Genomic DNA, 17,106 nt, shown 5'->3' with positions numbered 1-17,106 from the left:
TCAGATGAGGTGCTCAGTTTTTCGAAGGATCAAGCTCTTCAAGGTATTATTGATACACTTTTCTACTGTGTCCAGCATAGTGCGTTCAGTCTGACAATGGGCAGAACTCTGTAACTGTATAGATTGATATAACATATGTATATTAATATATCAGTATGTACAAAGGTCCAGTAATTCAGTACAGGCTAAGATACTACCATAATGAGCACAGCATAAGGTCCTATATAGAACAGATTAATACAGCCAGATTTTAAATGAAAGTTAACACTTTTTTTGCATCATGTTTAGGTTACAGAAGGTGAAATCGGACCCTTCAGCTCAATTAAACTTCAGATTATTTTTACCCCCTCCGTCCCTGGGGATGTACATGCAGAATTTGAGATTACATTTGACAACCCAAACTGCAAACCAGTGAGTGTTTTTAAGTGCCAGGGTCTGATCTAACACACTGAAGAAAAGCAAGTTTGACATCCTTCTATGTGTAACAAGAACTACAAGGGGTTGGGAGGTGGGGTTGAAGCTGTGGGAGAGGTTAGAGAAAAATAAGTTTATAGTCGTCCTGAGAAAGGAAAGTGAAACCGCCCATAGAATGCATGATAACTGGGACAGGTGACAACTCTAATTACCACTACAACGTATTTTAATGCTACACTTTTATTTCAGGCCACACACTGCCGTGGTATTGATCTTAGTAGTTTGGCAGAAAATCTATACTTAGCAGGAGGCTGTCTGCCCCAAACCTGGCTCTCCCCAAAATCCACAAAGCAGCAGCTCCACAAAGAGCTGCAGAGGAGTAGTCCAGACCCTCATGACTTTGTGGATACACTTCTTCGGAAGGAAGGAGCATTCCCGCTAGAACTGGGCTGAGTCCTTTGGTGGGGGGGGGGGTCACTGTGAGAGCAGCTTGCACTGTGCTGACCATTATATAACTGTTTATCCCACAAACAGACTGCAGTACCCAGGGTTATTAAACTTGTAGTGCTAAATTTAAAAAAAAAAATCCTATATTTTAAGAAAAAGTTTAAAATATTAGCCAGTATGACACATGTATGCCTTCTATAATGTTTGGACAAAAACTACTATAGTTTGTGTTTTATACTGGTAAGTGAAAGCTGCAACATTTTAATTTATAAAGGATATTTTCTTCATTGTGTTTACGTAAAACATCTTTAATATTAATAATAGGATATATGATTCTGCTGTTTATCAGCACAAACCTAGTTTTTCTTTATCCTGATTTGTTAGAAATTTTCAATGGCTCTGGAAAGTAGTAACCATTATTGATTTGTATATTCAAATATATAGCTACACTTTTCTGTCATTGGAGTCTCTGTTGATGTTCCTGTTTGGGTGCCCAATCTGAATGTCGATCTAAAGATCTGTATGTACGACCGGCTGTATCAAGACTGTATCATTATTCGAAGCAGGTAAGTTATTCCATAATACAGTCATGATTGGCTAATTAATAACTAAATAGGGAGATCATAAGGAATGACTTGTCTGAGAAGGGGAAAAAAAATCAAAGCATCATACTAATAGGCAGTGAACTACACTAATATAGTGACCAGTAGTATTTTAATAATTTTTGTTTTAATAAAAGCCTCATAACACCTAATTAGGCCTTCAAAATTTTCTTGGTACTAGCTTGAATAGACTGAAAGTCTTTCTCCATTACCATCGGTTTGTTTTTCGATCATCTCCATTCAGGTAGGCACAGAACCACAACCACAAATACCACTAAATGGGTCCCATATTGGCTATGTCAGCAGAGAAGCCAAGCACTCAGCAGGCACGAAGAGTAAATTACTCCATCATTTAAAGAGCTAGCCACTTCATTTCAGGATTGGTTGGTTGGTGGGGGAAACTCGCACTGCTGGTGCATGTGTTGTATCTGGATGGAAGACTTCAGTCTCTAAGGCAGACACCCAGCATCTTTTGCCAGCACTATATATTTTAGGGAGGGAAGAATGTTAAGCTTATTATTTCATTATACACAAATACATTTAGTCAGCCTGGGATAGCCTACAAAGTGCCTTGTATTTTTCATTGTTATTCTTCCTCTGGCTTTCCCCTGTAGTTAAAATCAATGTCAAAACTAGAAGCCAGCCTCAGGCCAGTTCTGCCTCATAAGATCTACAGGGCAGCCACCAAGGAGGTTAAGCATACCTTTAAACAGATACTATAGTACCTCTGTATAGTATACACTTGGCATGATTCATGGGTCATTAATGTTCAGAGCTGTTGTGGAGCATCCTAGGCATATTTTGGGAATATCTACACTGCAAAAAAAAAAATCCATAGCAGCGAGTCTCAGAGCCCAGATCAACTGACTCAGACTCACGGGGCTTGGGCTACAGGACAAAAAAATAGCAGTACAGACATTCCTGCTTGGGCTGGAGCAAGAACCCCTCGTTGGGTTTCAGAGCCCAGGCCAAAATGTCTACACTGCTCCTTTTAGCCCCATAGCCCAATCCTGAGTCAGTTGAGCCAAGCTGTGAGACTCTCTGCCATGGGTTTTGGTTTTTTTGGTGGTGTAGATATAGCCTTTGTTTCCTAGATACTTTACATACCTAGCATGACATCTTGTGGCTAAGGCAGTGGCCTGGAACTTGGGAGACCTTGGCTCTAGTCACAGCTCTCCAACAGACTTCCTGTATGATGTTGGGCAAGTCTTTTTTTGCTTTAGTTCCCCATCTGTAAAATGGGGATAATAAAACTTTCCCCAACTCACACAAATGTACATTCATGAATGATTGGAAGATGCTCAGATGCTGTGGTGCTAGGTCCCATATAAATACATAAATGGACCAAATCCTTATTTCAGAGGATGCTGAATTTTTGTCCAGGTACTTATATGGCCCTCATCACTGTAATAGCTGTGCATTGTCCCATGGTGTCAGAACATACTGCAGTGTAAAGATAGTGCTGCAGATTGTTAGTTTCCTAGAGATCTGTGCAGTGACTCTTACCTTTAGAGAATGGTTATGTGAGCTACTCTGTTAATTGACTTCCATGTGCTGGTTTTTTTTTTCTGTCTAATGCAGTTATTGGCTGCTAGATGCTGAGTGTTCCTATTTTAACAATCCCCATATTTTAGATTCTTTTTAAATGCATGCTAATAGGATTGGTGGTGGTTGTTTTTTTTTTTTAAAAAACACTATTTCTGTTAGAAGACGTGTATTCTAAACTTCTTACCAGAATTAGACACTGCAGAGATTCTTCACAGTTGGAAAGAAATAGTAGAGCTGTTATCTCAGAAATTCAGCTCACAAATGTGACAAGCACAAGTTAAGTAAGAGATTTACTTGGTCTAAAATAACCCACTCCCAGGGACGAGATTATAAATGCAGAGGCAGAATAACTTTTGTCAGTTAAAAGTGATTAACACTCTCAGTGCAAATCCCAGGTTCTTGTTTTACGAAACTGTCAAGTAGCTTAGGCCAAAATTTGGCCAACCAAGGGGAGAAGTCCTCCAAGATGTTCAGCCTTCCAATTCACGTTGAGTTTAGGGTTCTCAATACTGTGCAGCCTGTCCTCAGCATCTTGGAGGATCTTAGTGCATGAGCCTCTACTGCATGAGCTAAAAGCCAACTGGCTCTTAGCTAAGGCTGTAGAGCAGACTCATTTAATTCTCTCTCTCTAAGTGGTCTCAGTGCCACTAGATGGGACACAAGACCACACCCAGGTGGTGTGTGGGTTAAACAGGCATCCAGGCTCAGGGGATTGCTCGGCTTTGACTCATGAGTTAATACTTGTTTACATTTGTTTGGTCCCACCCATGCCAGATTACTTAGCAACGCACAGGTCTGACATTGTAGCAAGGCTGTCCCTTCACCTCTGAATGGGTTCCACCTGGAACAGAGTCCACGTGTCTCTGGAGCTGTTGATTCAGGAAGGAAAAATGTGTGACAAGTACAAACTGCTTTTATTCTGCAACATTTTGGCTTTGAAGCAGGGTGAACTCAAATGTAGAAACCCAGATTTGGAAGCATTGTAGCCTGATAGATAACATAACTGTGTGATTTTGCTTTAACAATTCTATGTGCCCAGTGTACTCTCCTTCGCTTGCAAAGAAAGCTTGGAATATTTCCAAGTGCAACATACAAAACTGAGCTGCAGTGGGAAAAGAGAGCTAAAGTATTGAGTAAAGTATAGCTGTTGAGCTGGCAGCACAAACCCACTCAGGTCTGTCTGATCTGTTTGCAGAGCAAAAGCCGCGCTACGCTTGAAGTTTGAAGTATGCAAAGAACTGAGTAACCACATGGAGCTTCTTCCGAAAACAGGTTACATTCAAGCCCAGTCATCCTTCAGTGTGCAGCTAAAGTTCCTGCCCAGGTGAATGAATGGTATTAATCACCTCTCTGTTTAGTATTTAAGATATTAATTTAGAGAGCCTGTCTGCAAAAAGTCAGAGCAGGCCATTTTTTTCCTCTTACACCCACAGACTGCAATGGCTGGACTTCACACTATTGATTTCAGTGCGATTGCATAGCTATACTGAACTTGGCCCTTTCAAGCACTCTCCCCCTTCTCTCCTCCTCCTCCTCTATTCTTCTGAGATGTCAAAGTCTAAGGAGGAAATTGACTTGGATCACATTCCTACATGGTAATACTTTCCCTGTGGTGACAGCAACAGTGTGAAAATCTTAGCAGTTGCAGTCCTAGTAGGTTACTTCTGTCATGGTGGGGGAAGCTACTCTTTCAGAACAGTGAGACACATCAGTGTCACATAGTTGAAAAGGTATTTCTCTGTCTCATGGGTGTGCTTTCTAATCAAAGATCACTAATTAGTTAACCCCTGAACAAGTGGCTACAGAGTAAATGCAGAATAGCCAAACCTGCTGCTGCATACCCACTCTATCCCCAGAGAGGTTATAAAGGTTCTCTCTCATTTTGGGATTCTTTTCTAAATTTAAAATACCACCTTCTAGTCTCAAAAATGTCAAAAGCCTTATCCCAACATGATTCTCTGCCACCATTTCACAAGAAGGCTACGTATATAAACAGAAGAGAACAGCTACATAAATCAAGAGATCCATTTGGCTATTTAGATGACATGGTCTTTTACTGACCATGCTCTGACTATGGCTATAATCACTTTTTAAAACAGAATTTAGTGAGTCATTTCCTGTTCAAGTGTAAATTGATTAGTTAGGTTCTGATTCTGCTGTCACATCCCTTTGAATCTGTTGTAAAACCAGTTGCATCATGAAATTACTCCAGATTTACAGCAGTGATAGTGAGAGTAGAATCAGACTTTTAAGTCTGATTTCCATTGGTGCTGAGCATCTGCCTTTCCCATTGACTATATCTGGAGTTGTGAGGTAAAAATTCTAGTCTCATTGATTTCAGTAGGGTCAGATTTTCACCCATTTGCCCTCAGCCTCTCCAAAAATTAGACCCTCAGCTCTAAAATGAGACGCCAAAGCTTTTATCAGCATAATTTTCAAAGAAAATATAAACATTACAATTCTTCCTACATATCCAATTCTATCCCATTACAACAACAGTTATCACTAGTATGACAGTTTCCAGTTCCTAAACATCAGATCCTGTGAAACACTATTACATTTGCTGAATGGATAGAAGCACAACATGGATTAAAAATGTTAATCTGCATTTGAAAAATGGGAAAGCTTAAAAAACATAAAAATTTGATGAGATTAAGGTGGTTCTGACTCATGGAATAAGTACCAGGCTGCTTCAGTCCTTTCAAACTGATCTGTATGGTACAGCATGGGAGATGGGGTATTTTTATGGTACAAGCTTGATGTATAATGCTGAGCTAGTGACATTTGTGCAAATACATCATTGGTTCAGCACTACAAACTCAGTCTCCTCAAAAGAAGGAATAGACTTTTTTTAAATTAAGCCTTAAATGTGTCGAGCAGGAATGATAAGTGTGCAGACAGAAGGGCTGATAGGACTTGGGGAGCTCTCAGTCTTCAGTGCACAGCCCAATACTTAGTCATAGCACACATACTGTAACTGTACTCCTGCTTGCGACAAAGTCATGATTTCAGCCTATTTAAAAGCAAGATTTCTCATTTACCAACTGCCAGAATTCCCCAAGTATTCTGCTTCTTGGTTTCTTGGAAGGTGGAACACATTCCATGGACACTGGCAGCCTAATGTCTACACTGTAAAAAAACAAAACAAAAACATGGCAGTGGGTCTATAGACTCAGGGTTGCGCTACAGCGCTAAAAATAGCAGCATAGACATTCTTGCTGGGGCTGGTGCTTGGGCTCTGAAATCTGGTGAGGGGAGTGGGTCTCAGAGCCTGAGCTCCAACCCAAACAGGAACATATACGCTGCTGGTTTTAGCACCATAGCATGAGCCCTGTGTGGCCCAGTCTGTAGACCAAGACTCAGATTTGCTGCCATGGGGTTTGGTTGGTTGGGTTTTTTGGCCATGTAGATGTATCCTCAGAGCCCAGGCAGGAATGTCTACACTGCTATTTTTAGCACCATAGCACAACCAAGTGTGTAGACCTAAGTTCTGAGACTTGCTGCCATGTTTGTTTTGTTTTTTTGCAGTGTAGACATACCTTTGTGACTTGGCCTGGTGAGAGCTTGCAGACCACCTTGCATAAAAAGTAAAATAAAACGATGTATTGCAGAAATGTTAGAAACAATACATGTATTTTAAAGTCACTCCATATTAATAAGGTAAATATCATCAAGCATACCGCACTCCACTAGAAACAGATCTCATGAGGTTGCCTCTTCAACAGTTTGAAGTGGTTGCCTTTACTTAACATTGTAAAGTTAAAGGGACACGGACACTAACTTCTCCATTAGAAGATTTCGGAACACAAAAGAAGAATATTCCAGGAATGTGTTTCTATGGAAAATTTGTTTTTGCAAAAACATTTAAAATCTTCAACTCTCAATGCCAGAATATATACCTAACCTTTACAGATTGAAAAGTAAATGCCAATATAAACTAAAGGAAAATACCAACACTACATCACACTTCTGTTTATGACAAGCAATCTCATTTGCTCATTAACTAGTCTTTAAGGATACAAACAATAAATGTCATTTTTGACTGCCTCCATAAACATATTTATAATGACCCAAGGTTTCACAAAGATTGTGGAATAACGTCATTGGCATTGGATTAACTTTCTGTTCTTTGAGTGATTTCTCATATCGATTCCAATTAGGTGTGTGCGTGCGCCGCGTGCACAGTCGTTAGAAAGTTTTCCCTTAGCACAGAGGTGAGTAAACTACGGCCTGCAGGACCCTCCTGCCCGGCCCCAGAGCTCATGGCCTGGGAGGCTAGTCCCCAGCCCCTCCCCCGCTGCCTCAGCTCACTGCGCCACCAGCGCAATGCTCTGGGCAGCCGGGCAGTGCAGCTGCAGAGCCGTGGCCTGACCCGGTGCTCTGTGCTGCGCGGTGGCGTGGCTGGCTCCAGCTGGGCAGTGTGGCTGCCTGTCCTGGTGCTCTGGGCAGTAAGGCTGTAGCGCCGCCAGCCACCCGTGCTCCAGGCAGCGTGGTAAGGGGGCGGGGAGTGGGAGGGGTTGGATAGAGGGCAGGGGAGTTTTGGAGGGGTTGGATAGAGGGCGTGGTGGTCAGAGAGCGGGGAACAGGGGGGTTGGATGGGGGCAGGGGTCCTGTGGGGGTAGTCAGGAATGGGAGGAGGGGTTGGATGGGGCAAGCGGGGGGCAGTCAGGGGTGGGGAGTCTGGGGGCGGCCAAGGGACAGGGAGCAGGGGGTGGTGGATGGTGCAGGAGTCCTGATGGGGCCGTCAGGGGACAGGGAATGGGGGGGTTGGATGGGGCAGGAGTCCCGGGGGGGCCAACAGGGAGCGAGAAGTGGGGGGGGTCAGATAGGGGGTGGGGGCTAGGCCACGCATGGCTGTTTGGGGAGACACAGCCTCCCCTAACTGGACCCCATACAATTTTGGAAACCTGATGTGGCCCTCAGGCCAAAAAGTTTGCCTGCCCCTGCCTTAGCAGCTCCTGTCGGGTCGACTGTAGAGCCCCCGGAGTGGTGCCTTCATGGCGCTAAATATATGCCCCTGCCGGCCCGGCCCCTCCTCAGTTCCTTCTTACAGTCAGTGACCGTCATTGGAACTGCGGTCACTTGTGTAGAAAGTGCTTCCCTTAGTGTATCTTCTAGTTTGTAGTTGTAGTTTCTAGTTCACAGTTAGTTAGTGATAGTTGTATATAGTTGATAGATAAGGTTTGGTAGTGGAGTTTTTCCCCAATCCCCGACCCTTCCCTTGGGTTCGTGGCATGCCTCGGTCCCAAGGATTTAAGCCCTGCAGAACCTGCAGCAAGCCTCTACCAACAGGCAACCCCTGCAACTCGTGCCTGAAGTGTCTGGGGGAGGCACACCAGACAGAGAGGTGCAAAATCTGCTGAGCTTTCCGCCCCAGGACAAAGAAGGAGCGAGATTTCCATCGTAAACACCTGGAAGCATTCTATCTTCCAGGTTCCCAGAACAAGTTGGCGGACCACTTCAGCAGATCCTTCCACAATCACCAGTGGTCCATCCGCCCAGATGTCATACACTCCATCTTCCAAGGCTGGGGGTGTCCCCAGGTCGACCTGTTCGCCACCTGGAGCAACAGAAAGTGCCCAATGTTCTGCTCCTTCCAGAAACACAGCCCAGGCTCAATCACAGACATGTTCCTCCTACCCTGGGGAGGCCACCTGTTGTATGCCTTTCCTCCAATCTCCCTTGTGCACAAAGGTCCTACTCAAGGTCCACAGAGACAGGGCGGAGTTAATTCTGGTGGCACCAGCATGACCTTGCCAATATTGTTACATCACGCTCCTGGAGCGGTCAGTGGATGCCCTGGTCATGTTGCCACTCCTCCTTGACCTGGTCACTCAGGACCATGTTTGTCTTCATCACCCCAACCTCCAGTCCATCTCACAACCTCACTTCCAACCCCCCCCACGGTTTTCCATAAGGACAAGGTACGACTCAGACCTCATCCGGCCTTCCTTCCAAAGTTGGTGTCACATTTTCACACCAACCAGGACATTTTTCTGCCTGTCTTCTTCCCTAAGCCTCACGCTAATGTCCGAGAACAGAGACTCCACTCACTGGATGTTCGGCGGGGGCTAGCTTTTTACATTGAGCACATGAAGCTGTTCAGGAAGTCGAACCAGCTGTTTGTGGTGATTGCAGACCGGATGACAGGGCTCCCGGTCTCATCTCAGAGGATCTTATCGTGGATCAAATCCTGCATCCGGATGTGCTACGAGCTAGCCAAGGTTCCAGCCCCGGCCCTTACGGCACACTCCCCAAGGGCGCAGGTGTCTTCAGCGGCGTTCCTGGCCCAGGTTCCGATACAAGAGATCTGCAGGGTGGCAACGTGGTCCTCAGTATATACGTTCACCTTATTATGCCATCATCCAGCATGCCAGGGATGATACACCATTTGGCAGAGCGGTGCTCCAGTCAGCGATTCCATAACTCCGACCCCACCGCCTAGGTAGGGTTTGAGAGTCAATTAGAATCTATATGAGCCATCACTCAAAGAAAAACAGTTATTCACCTTCTTGTAACTGTTGTTCTTCGAGATAAGTTGCTGATGTCCATTCCAATACCCATCCCCCTTCCCCTCTGTCGGAGTAGCCGGCAAGAAGGAACTGAGGAGGGGCCGAGTCAGCAGGGGCATATATTCAGTGCCATGAAGGCACCACTCCAGGGGCCTCCACAACCAACCCAACAGGAGCTGCTAAGGGAAAACTTTCCACTGACTGTGCACACGGTGCGCGCACACCTAATTGAAATGTATACAAGTAACACATCCCAAAGAACAGTTACGAGAATGTGAGTAACCATTTTTTTTATTGGGATTTCTCCATTCTTGCTAATTTGGTTGCCTCTAGTTCTAAGAAGCTATACTTAGTGTTCTTAAAGGCAAGCATTTAAGTAAACAGGAAAAAGTAAGAGCAGAAGCTTATTTGTTTCTGTAAGCAGTGATTATTGGTGGGAGAGGACAAGCACAGGAATTATTTAATGTGCTACATGGATGTTTAACTAGGAATAACATTGTGAAAGAAAATTTAGGCTGAATATCAGGAAATCCTTCCTGACCACAAGTTCTTTTAGACAGTGCACTAGTCTCTCCAGAATAGTGGTGAATGTCCATTACTTGGGACTTTTAAAACTAGATTGGACAGAAAACTAGAGAATATATTGTTGGGAGCAATCCTGAATTGGCAAGAATAGGATCAATGAGGGAAAGGGGCACAAACTAAAGAAGGAAGACAAATGAACAACACTATCTTTAAAGAGTAGATATGCAATTGCCGTGACGGTTAACAGGGGCCTAAACATTTTTGTGAAAAACGTCTTTTTGCCTCACTGTTCTGCAACCAGTGGTGTTTGTGGAGGAAACCTATCTAGAGAGCTGGTAGCAGAAATAGTATCACTGTGGAGACTTAAGAATGGGAAACTATTCACTCCAATGCTTTAAGGGTCCCGGTATTATAAATAGGCACATAGATCTAAAAATAATAGAGCTTTTTTACTGACTTGGCTTGAAAGCTCTGAAATGGGGCTGTAGGAGAGTGAGAAGTTTCAGCAACTGAAACCCACACATTCCCTGTTAATGACAAATCTGGTATGTAATCAGACAAACGGCTGTTGGTCTTCATGTTTGTATCACTTCTGCAGCCTGTCTTTATTTATGTCTTTCCGTTGTGTTGTGATCCCATTGATACTGACTCAGAGGGACTGGTAATTAATTAACATCAATGTCAACAGGAACAGATTGCCTAGGTTGGTTTACTCATGTACTCATGATTGCAGCCAGAATGCAGGAGGCTTAGATACTGATTACAAAGCAAGTTTTAATTCCTATTTATAGCCATAAAGATTTTGCTAGTAGAAAAATAAAAGGGCAGTTTTGGAAATACTTTACTAAAATGCCTGTAAATAAAACCCTGCTGTATAATCAGCTCCTTTAGTAATACAGGCAAAACACCCTTATGGGTCTAACTCCCATTAGCATTAATGGGAATTTCATGCACCTATCAAACTAGATCCTTTTCATGTCCAGCTTTTTAGTTCCAGTATAACATTTAAATACAAATAAAACAGTAGGAAATAGCCTGGACTGGTAAAATTTCGCTGTTCATTTGTTCGAATAAATTGCTCCCATTTCAGCAAAGCATTTACTCTTACATCCAGGCACGCTAGAAGTTTGGAGAATTTGGGGTTCTGGAACCAACCTTGGTGACTATGGCCCATGTCTGATTGAAAGATTGGTCTTTATGCTTGTTCTAATTTTCCCCGCATTTCTAGCTAAATGCAAACAAGGTAGTAGCCATGAAGAAAGATCATTGATACACTAAACCTTTTCTGTTGTGTTTTGTCACATGTTTCAAACAGACATTAACCATGTTATTATGGTCTTTTCAACAGTTTGAAATATTTAACAATAATTTTTATTAGAACAATATTGAATTAATTGGGAGCTGATGGGTGTTCCTTACTTGTGAAAATCAGGCCTCTCAAATGCCTAAATATGAACTTAAAGCTGGGAGTTTCAAAGGGGCCTCTGGAGATGGGGATGGCATTTTCAAAAGCACCTAATGTTCCTTACGAGGACAAGTTCCATTGAGTAATATGCCCATAGGCTCCTAATCTGGGATTTTTAAAAGGAGCTTGTCTTTGGAAAATTGGGCCTTAGTCAGATCTATTAATACGAACACCACATTGCTAATTATCCTCATAAAAGCTGATTGATAGCTTGGACAGCGCCTACCTGCATAGTGAGGGATGATCTTCCTATATGAAATCTATGACAAGTCTGCTCTACCTCTCACAACTGCATTTTCTGTCTGGTGGACGGACATAAATTCTCCTAGGTTATCATATTTTTTGGTTGGAAGCTCCCTCCATGCTCTTCCCCAGCATCGGCATATTCAAATTCATACAAAGACTTTAATTTAGGCCCCAATCCAGCATGTAAGCACCTGAGTGGTCTATTTGAATTCAAGTGCTTTGCTGGATTAGTGTGTTGATGAAAATACCTTTTGGATCTTAACTAAACTCAGTTGTCTTAGACTTGTACTTGATTCAAAATATAGGCACTGAAGACCCAATTATTCCTCCTTAGCTAGAGAACATTTAGGTTGTCCTTAAGAAAAAAAAAAAATGCATTTTTCTATTTCAGGCACTCTCTCCCAGAAGATGCAGGAAAATATTTTGACACAGAAACCAGGGTTCTGGAAGTTCCAATGACAATAATGATTGCTGATAAGGTTAGTGCTATTGTGTATTGCAAGTAGTAGTAGAAGATTTAAATTTTAACAGGAGCTCCACAGTCCAAGCAGCCTCGAATTACAAAGAGTGTGGAAATCACAATAATTCTGTGCTGCTTCAGGGCCAGATTCTGACACCTTATAGACAGTGAGCCACTCAGTGAGCCATCCTTTTGAAATCAAATCAGTAGGACAACTGATGAAGTATTAATCCTTCCTTTCACTGATGATTCTAATTGAAAAATCAACTCAACCGGGCTACTCATGGAGTCAACTACTCCTCCAAATGAGTAAGGGTGGCAGAATCTAGTCCTCACTGATCCAGAGCATAGCTCTAGTACTGATACTAGATACTCTTTGGGCCAAATTCACACCTGATGTCAGCAGGTGCAATTCCATTGACTTCAGTAGAGTTGCACTTGGTGATACCAAATCTCAGTTTTGAACCTTTGTATATTAGTGGAAGTCTGTGATTAAATTAATTAAAAGATGCTCAAAATGGTATAATAGATGGTGAGTTGTGTAAAGTCTTTTTCTATCAAGCATCTTCAAAATGCAAACCCTAGACTTAATTCTTAATGAAGGTGCTCACTTATTCACAGAGGTATTCTTATGTTCCAGACAGCTTTTAGATACCACAGCATACAGTTTTATTCTGAAAATATAAAACATTGTACAGCAAATGTACATGCATCTTAGGATTCATATTTCATAGAAATGCAGGTATGGCTACACTCCAGCATATGGGATCTGAAATACCTAGTGATTCTTTTGGCAGTTTTAGTTATAAAATAGGCACGTTTCAATTGCTTGTTGTTAAGAACCATGATAAACTCAAGTTCAAAATAAGAATGTTACTTAAATTAAATTGCTGTCGAGGAATAGAATAGAATATCTTAATTCACAATGTCTTTTTGGAAATCTTTTCACTTAAATCATATACCCTAGTTCTTGCCCAATGCTGCAGTTCTTACTCAGTACTTTCAATCTTGTTTCAGACTAAGCCAATTGAATTTATTGTCCATGCAATTGTTACTACCTCTGATTTGGAAATCAGTCCAGCTGAAGTGAATTTTGGTTACTGCACTATCTATGAAGCTGTTCAGACAACCATAACTCTAACAAACAAATCCATCCTGCCACAAGAGTTTGGATTTGTTGGACTCCCTGAGGTACATGGCTGGGGTTTTTCCCCCTTTCTCTGTTTTAAATATATTTTATTCTGTTGAAATGTTGAGTGCAAATGAAGCTTGTGACTTACTGTCATGGATCTTGGACAGGGTTACTGGCCTAGTGGATAGAGGGGAAGCAGTAGACATGATCTCTTTATTTTAGTAAGACTTTTAAGACAGTTGGAGCTCCTGGTTATCATGTCTTAGTGATTCCAGATCAAATTTGCTCAGTTTACAAGGACCATGTTTTTCTGACTTCCAGCTCTGCAAACAACCTGGGCTCTGAGAGTCTGACTGTGTTCTTTCTGGTTCATGCATTATCACCAGCATTAAAAATTCTGCAGGACAAACTCTGGCCTCAATTAAACTTGCTCAACTCAAGTTACCCTTCAACTCCCAGTTATCCTCTGCACCCTGGCTGAATGCTAATAGAACTGTGCAGGTCTCAGTGAGAGTATAATTTGCCCTGCAAAATTTTTAATATCAAAGTAATAGTGATGTTGGAGCAGGAGCACACCAGCTTGACATTCAGACCCCTGGAGAGTTTATGATGTGGCAATTAAATAGGGTTACCATATTTTGTGCCTCCAAATGGAGGACACTCCCCAGGGCCCCGGCCCCGCCCCCAGCCCCGCCCCAACTCCGCCCCCTCCCCTGCTTCCCGCGAACATTTGAGTCGCGGGAAGCCTGTAGCAGGTAAGGGGGGAGGAGGCGTGGCCCAGGCTGGCCCCCGGCGGCTCCAGCCTGGGTTGGCTCGGGCCCTGGGGTGCCGGCCCCGGCCGACCACCCCCGGCGGCCCGGCGCACCCCCCGGCCCGGCCCGGCTCCCGGGCCCGGCTCCCGGCCCCGCGGGCCCGGACCCCCGGCTCCCGGCCCGGACCCCGGCCCCGCGCCCCCGGCTCCCCGCCCGGCCCCGCGCCCGGCCCGGCACTGCGACCCTGGCCCGGCTCCCGGCCCAGCACCATGCCCCCGACCCCGCACCGCCGACCCCAGACAAAGAGGCCCCGGCCGAGCCCTCCCGATTTTCCCGGACATGCCCGGCTTTTGGGGATTTCCCCCCGGACGGGGATTTGAGCCCCCAAAAGCCGGACATGTCCGGGAAAATCCGGACGTATGGTAACCCTAAATTAAAGCAAACCCTACATCTTTTAAAAGCTTTCTAACCACACAAATCCAAGATAGGGTCCCCAAAAGACACAGGACCCCTACAGTGCCACTTCCATGAAGTCTCTCTTCAGAGCAGAAAATCTACTTCAAATATTGAACTGTGTAAGACTATTAAGGCTGACTTGACAGACAGCTGCTGGTGCTGCTGATCAAGCTAACATGTATGCTGCAGGCATGCAACAAATCAATCCCTTATTAGCAAGAAAGGTGTCTAACTTAACAAGAGTGAGGAGAATTTTAATTCTAAATGGTCATTTAAGCTAAAGCAAACACTGGATACCACAGGGTCCTGAGGGCTAAGACTTTTGGGGCCTTTGTGGAAATCAACTACTCAAGCATCAGGGTCAAACAAAAGTGCCTGCTGAATGAAGCCTCCAGGGCACAGCAGGTTGGGCTGAAACCTCATTAAGTGCTAGGGAGAACCTGGCAACTTGGGGAGACAACTCCCTCTCCAACCTTTTCAGGGAATGAAAACCGAAGAGGCTGCTGACATAAGATGTCAGGATCAGTTGCAGTGACATCAGAGCTTCATTTCTCAGATATGCAGCTGGGGCTGAAGCTTAAGCTGTCAATTATAGCAGAAGCACTGAAGATTTCAGACTCCTTGGAATCCAGACTCATACAGCACTACTTATTCATTTTTAAAAGGATTCATGCAGGAAAAATTGGCATGCAATCTATTTTAATGGCTGCATACAAACAGTACAGGCCACTCATATGGTTTTTAAACAAGTAGCCATTGTCATAGCAGTCTAATGAAATCTTCCTACCTTGATCAAACCAGCACACTCCAGGAAGAAGTGTTGTGAGAGTTATATGCAGTATATTGGGCCTCATCTATCTGAGCACCTCACAAGCATTAATGGATTTATCCTCACAACTCCCTAGTGAGGTAGGAAAGGTAGTTGATAGCTTTCTCGCATCTCATTCAGTCTTGCATGAGGATAGCTATTAGGGCTGTCAAGTGATTAAAAAAATTAATCACAATTGTACTGTTAAACAATAATAGAATACCATTTATTGAAACATTTTTGGAGGTTTTCCACATTTTCAAATATATTGATTTCAATTTCAACACAGAATACAAAGTGTACAGTGCTCATTTTATATTTATTTTTTATTATAAATATTTGCACTGTAAAAATAAAAAATAGTATTTTTCAATTCACCTAATACAAGTACTGAAGTGCAATGTCTTTATCATGAAAGTTGAACTTACAAATTTAGAATTATGCACACAAAAATAACTGCATTCAAAAATAAAGTAATGTCAATCTTTGGAGCCTACAAGTCTACTCGGTCCTACTTCTTGTTCAGCCAATCGCTCAGACAAACAAGTTTGTTTACATTTGCAGGAGACAGTGCTTCCCTCTTGCTTATAATGTCACCTGAAAGTGAGAACAGGCGTTCGCATGGCACTGTTGTAGCCGGCATTGCAAGATATTTACATGCCAGATGCGCTAAAGAGTCATATGTCCCTTTATGCTTCAGCCGTTCATTCTGATGATGGGTTCTGACTCAATAATGATCCAAAGCAGGGCAGACCAACGCATGTTCGTTTTCATCATCTGAGTCAGATACCACCAGCAGAAGGTTGATTTTCTTTTTTGGTGGTTCGGGTTCTGTAGTTTCTGCATTGGAGTGTTGCTCTTTTAAGACTTCTGAAAGCATGCTCCATGCCTCGTCACTCTCAGATTTTGGAAGGCACTTCAGATATTTAAACCTTGGGTCGAGTGCTGTAGCTATCTTTAGAAATTTCACATTAGTACCTTCTTTGCATTTTGTAAAATCTGCAATGAAAGTGTTCTTAAAACGAACAACATGCTGGGTCATCATCCGAGACTGCTATAATATGAAATACATGGCAGAATGCAGGTAAAACAGAACAGGAGACACACAAATCTCCCCCAAGGAGGTCAGTCACAAATGTAATTGATGCATTATTTTTTTAACGAGTGTCATCAGCATGGAAGCATGTCCTCCAGAATGGTAGCCAAAGCATAAAGAGGCATACGAATGTTTAGCATATCTGGCATGTAAATACCTTGCAATGCCAGCTACAAAAGTCCCATGCAAATGTCTGTGCTCACTTTCAGGTGACATTGTAAATAAGAAGCAGGTAACATTATCTCCCGTAAATGTAAACAAACTTGTTTATCTTAGGGATTGGCTGAACAGGAAGTAGGAATGAGTGGACTTGTAGGCTCTAAAGTTTTACATTGTTTTGTTTTTGAGTGCAGTTATGTAACAAAAAAAATCTGCATTTGTAAGTTGCACTTTCACGATAAAGAGATTGCACTACAGTTCTTGTATGAGGTAATTTGAAAAATACTATTTCTTTTATCATTTTTACAGTGCATATATTTGCAAAAAATAATATATTGATTTAAATTACAACACAGAATACAAAGTGTACAGTGCTCACTTTATATTTGAAAATGTAGAAAAACATCCAAAATGTGTAATAAATTTAAATTGGTATTCTATTGTTTAACAGTGTGATTAAAACTGAAATTAATCGCGATTAATT

At 42.9% G+C, this 17,106-nt stretch overlaps 1 protein-coding gene across 5 annotated transcripts in view; it reads left to right on the top strand.

Moving 5' to 3' along the window:
• Positions 1 to 17,106, top strand: part of CFAP74 (cilia and flagella associated protein 74) — a 100,553-nt gene that overhangs the window by 66,210 nt on the left and 17,237 nt on the right. For all 5 annotated transcript variants that reach the window (XM_054008933.1, XM_054008932.1, XM_054008935.1 and 2 more), the window contains 5 exons: positions 289 to 411; positions 1,306 to 1,427; positions 4,207 to 4,335; positions 12,151 to 12,238; positions 13,237 to 13,410. In XM_054008933.1, coding sequence (XP_053864908.1) covers positions 289 to 411; positions 1,306 to 1,427; positions 4,207 to 4,335; positions 12,151 to 12,238; positions 13,237 to 13,410 — 636 coding nt within the window. The remainder of the gene's footprint in view (positions 1 to 288; positions 412 to 1,305; positions 1,428 to 4,206; positions 4,336 to 12,150; positions 12,239 to 13,236; positions 13,411 to 17,106) is intronic.

The sequence above is a fragment of the Malaclemys terrapin genome, chromosome 19, assembly GCF_027887155.1.
Source record: "Malaclemys terrapin pileata isolate rMalTer1 chromosome 19, rMalTer1.hap1, whole genome shotgun sequence".
Taxonomy (NCBI): Eukaryota; Metazoa; Chordata; order Testudines; family Emydidae; genus Malaclemys; species Malaclemys terrapin.
Note: the sequence above shows the minus strand (reverse complement) of the source record. Positions and strands in the feature narration are given on the sequence as shown.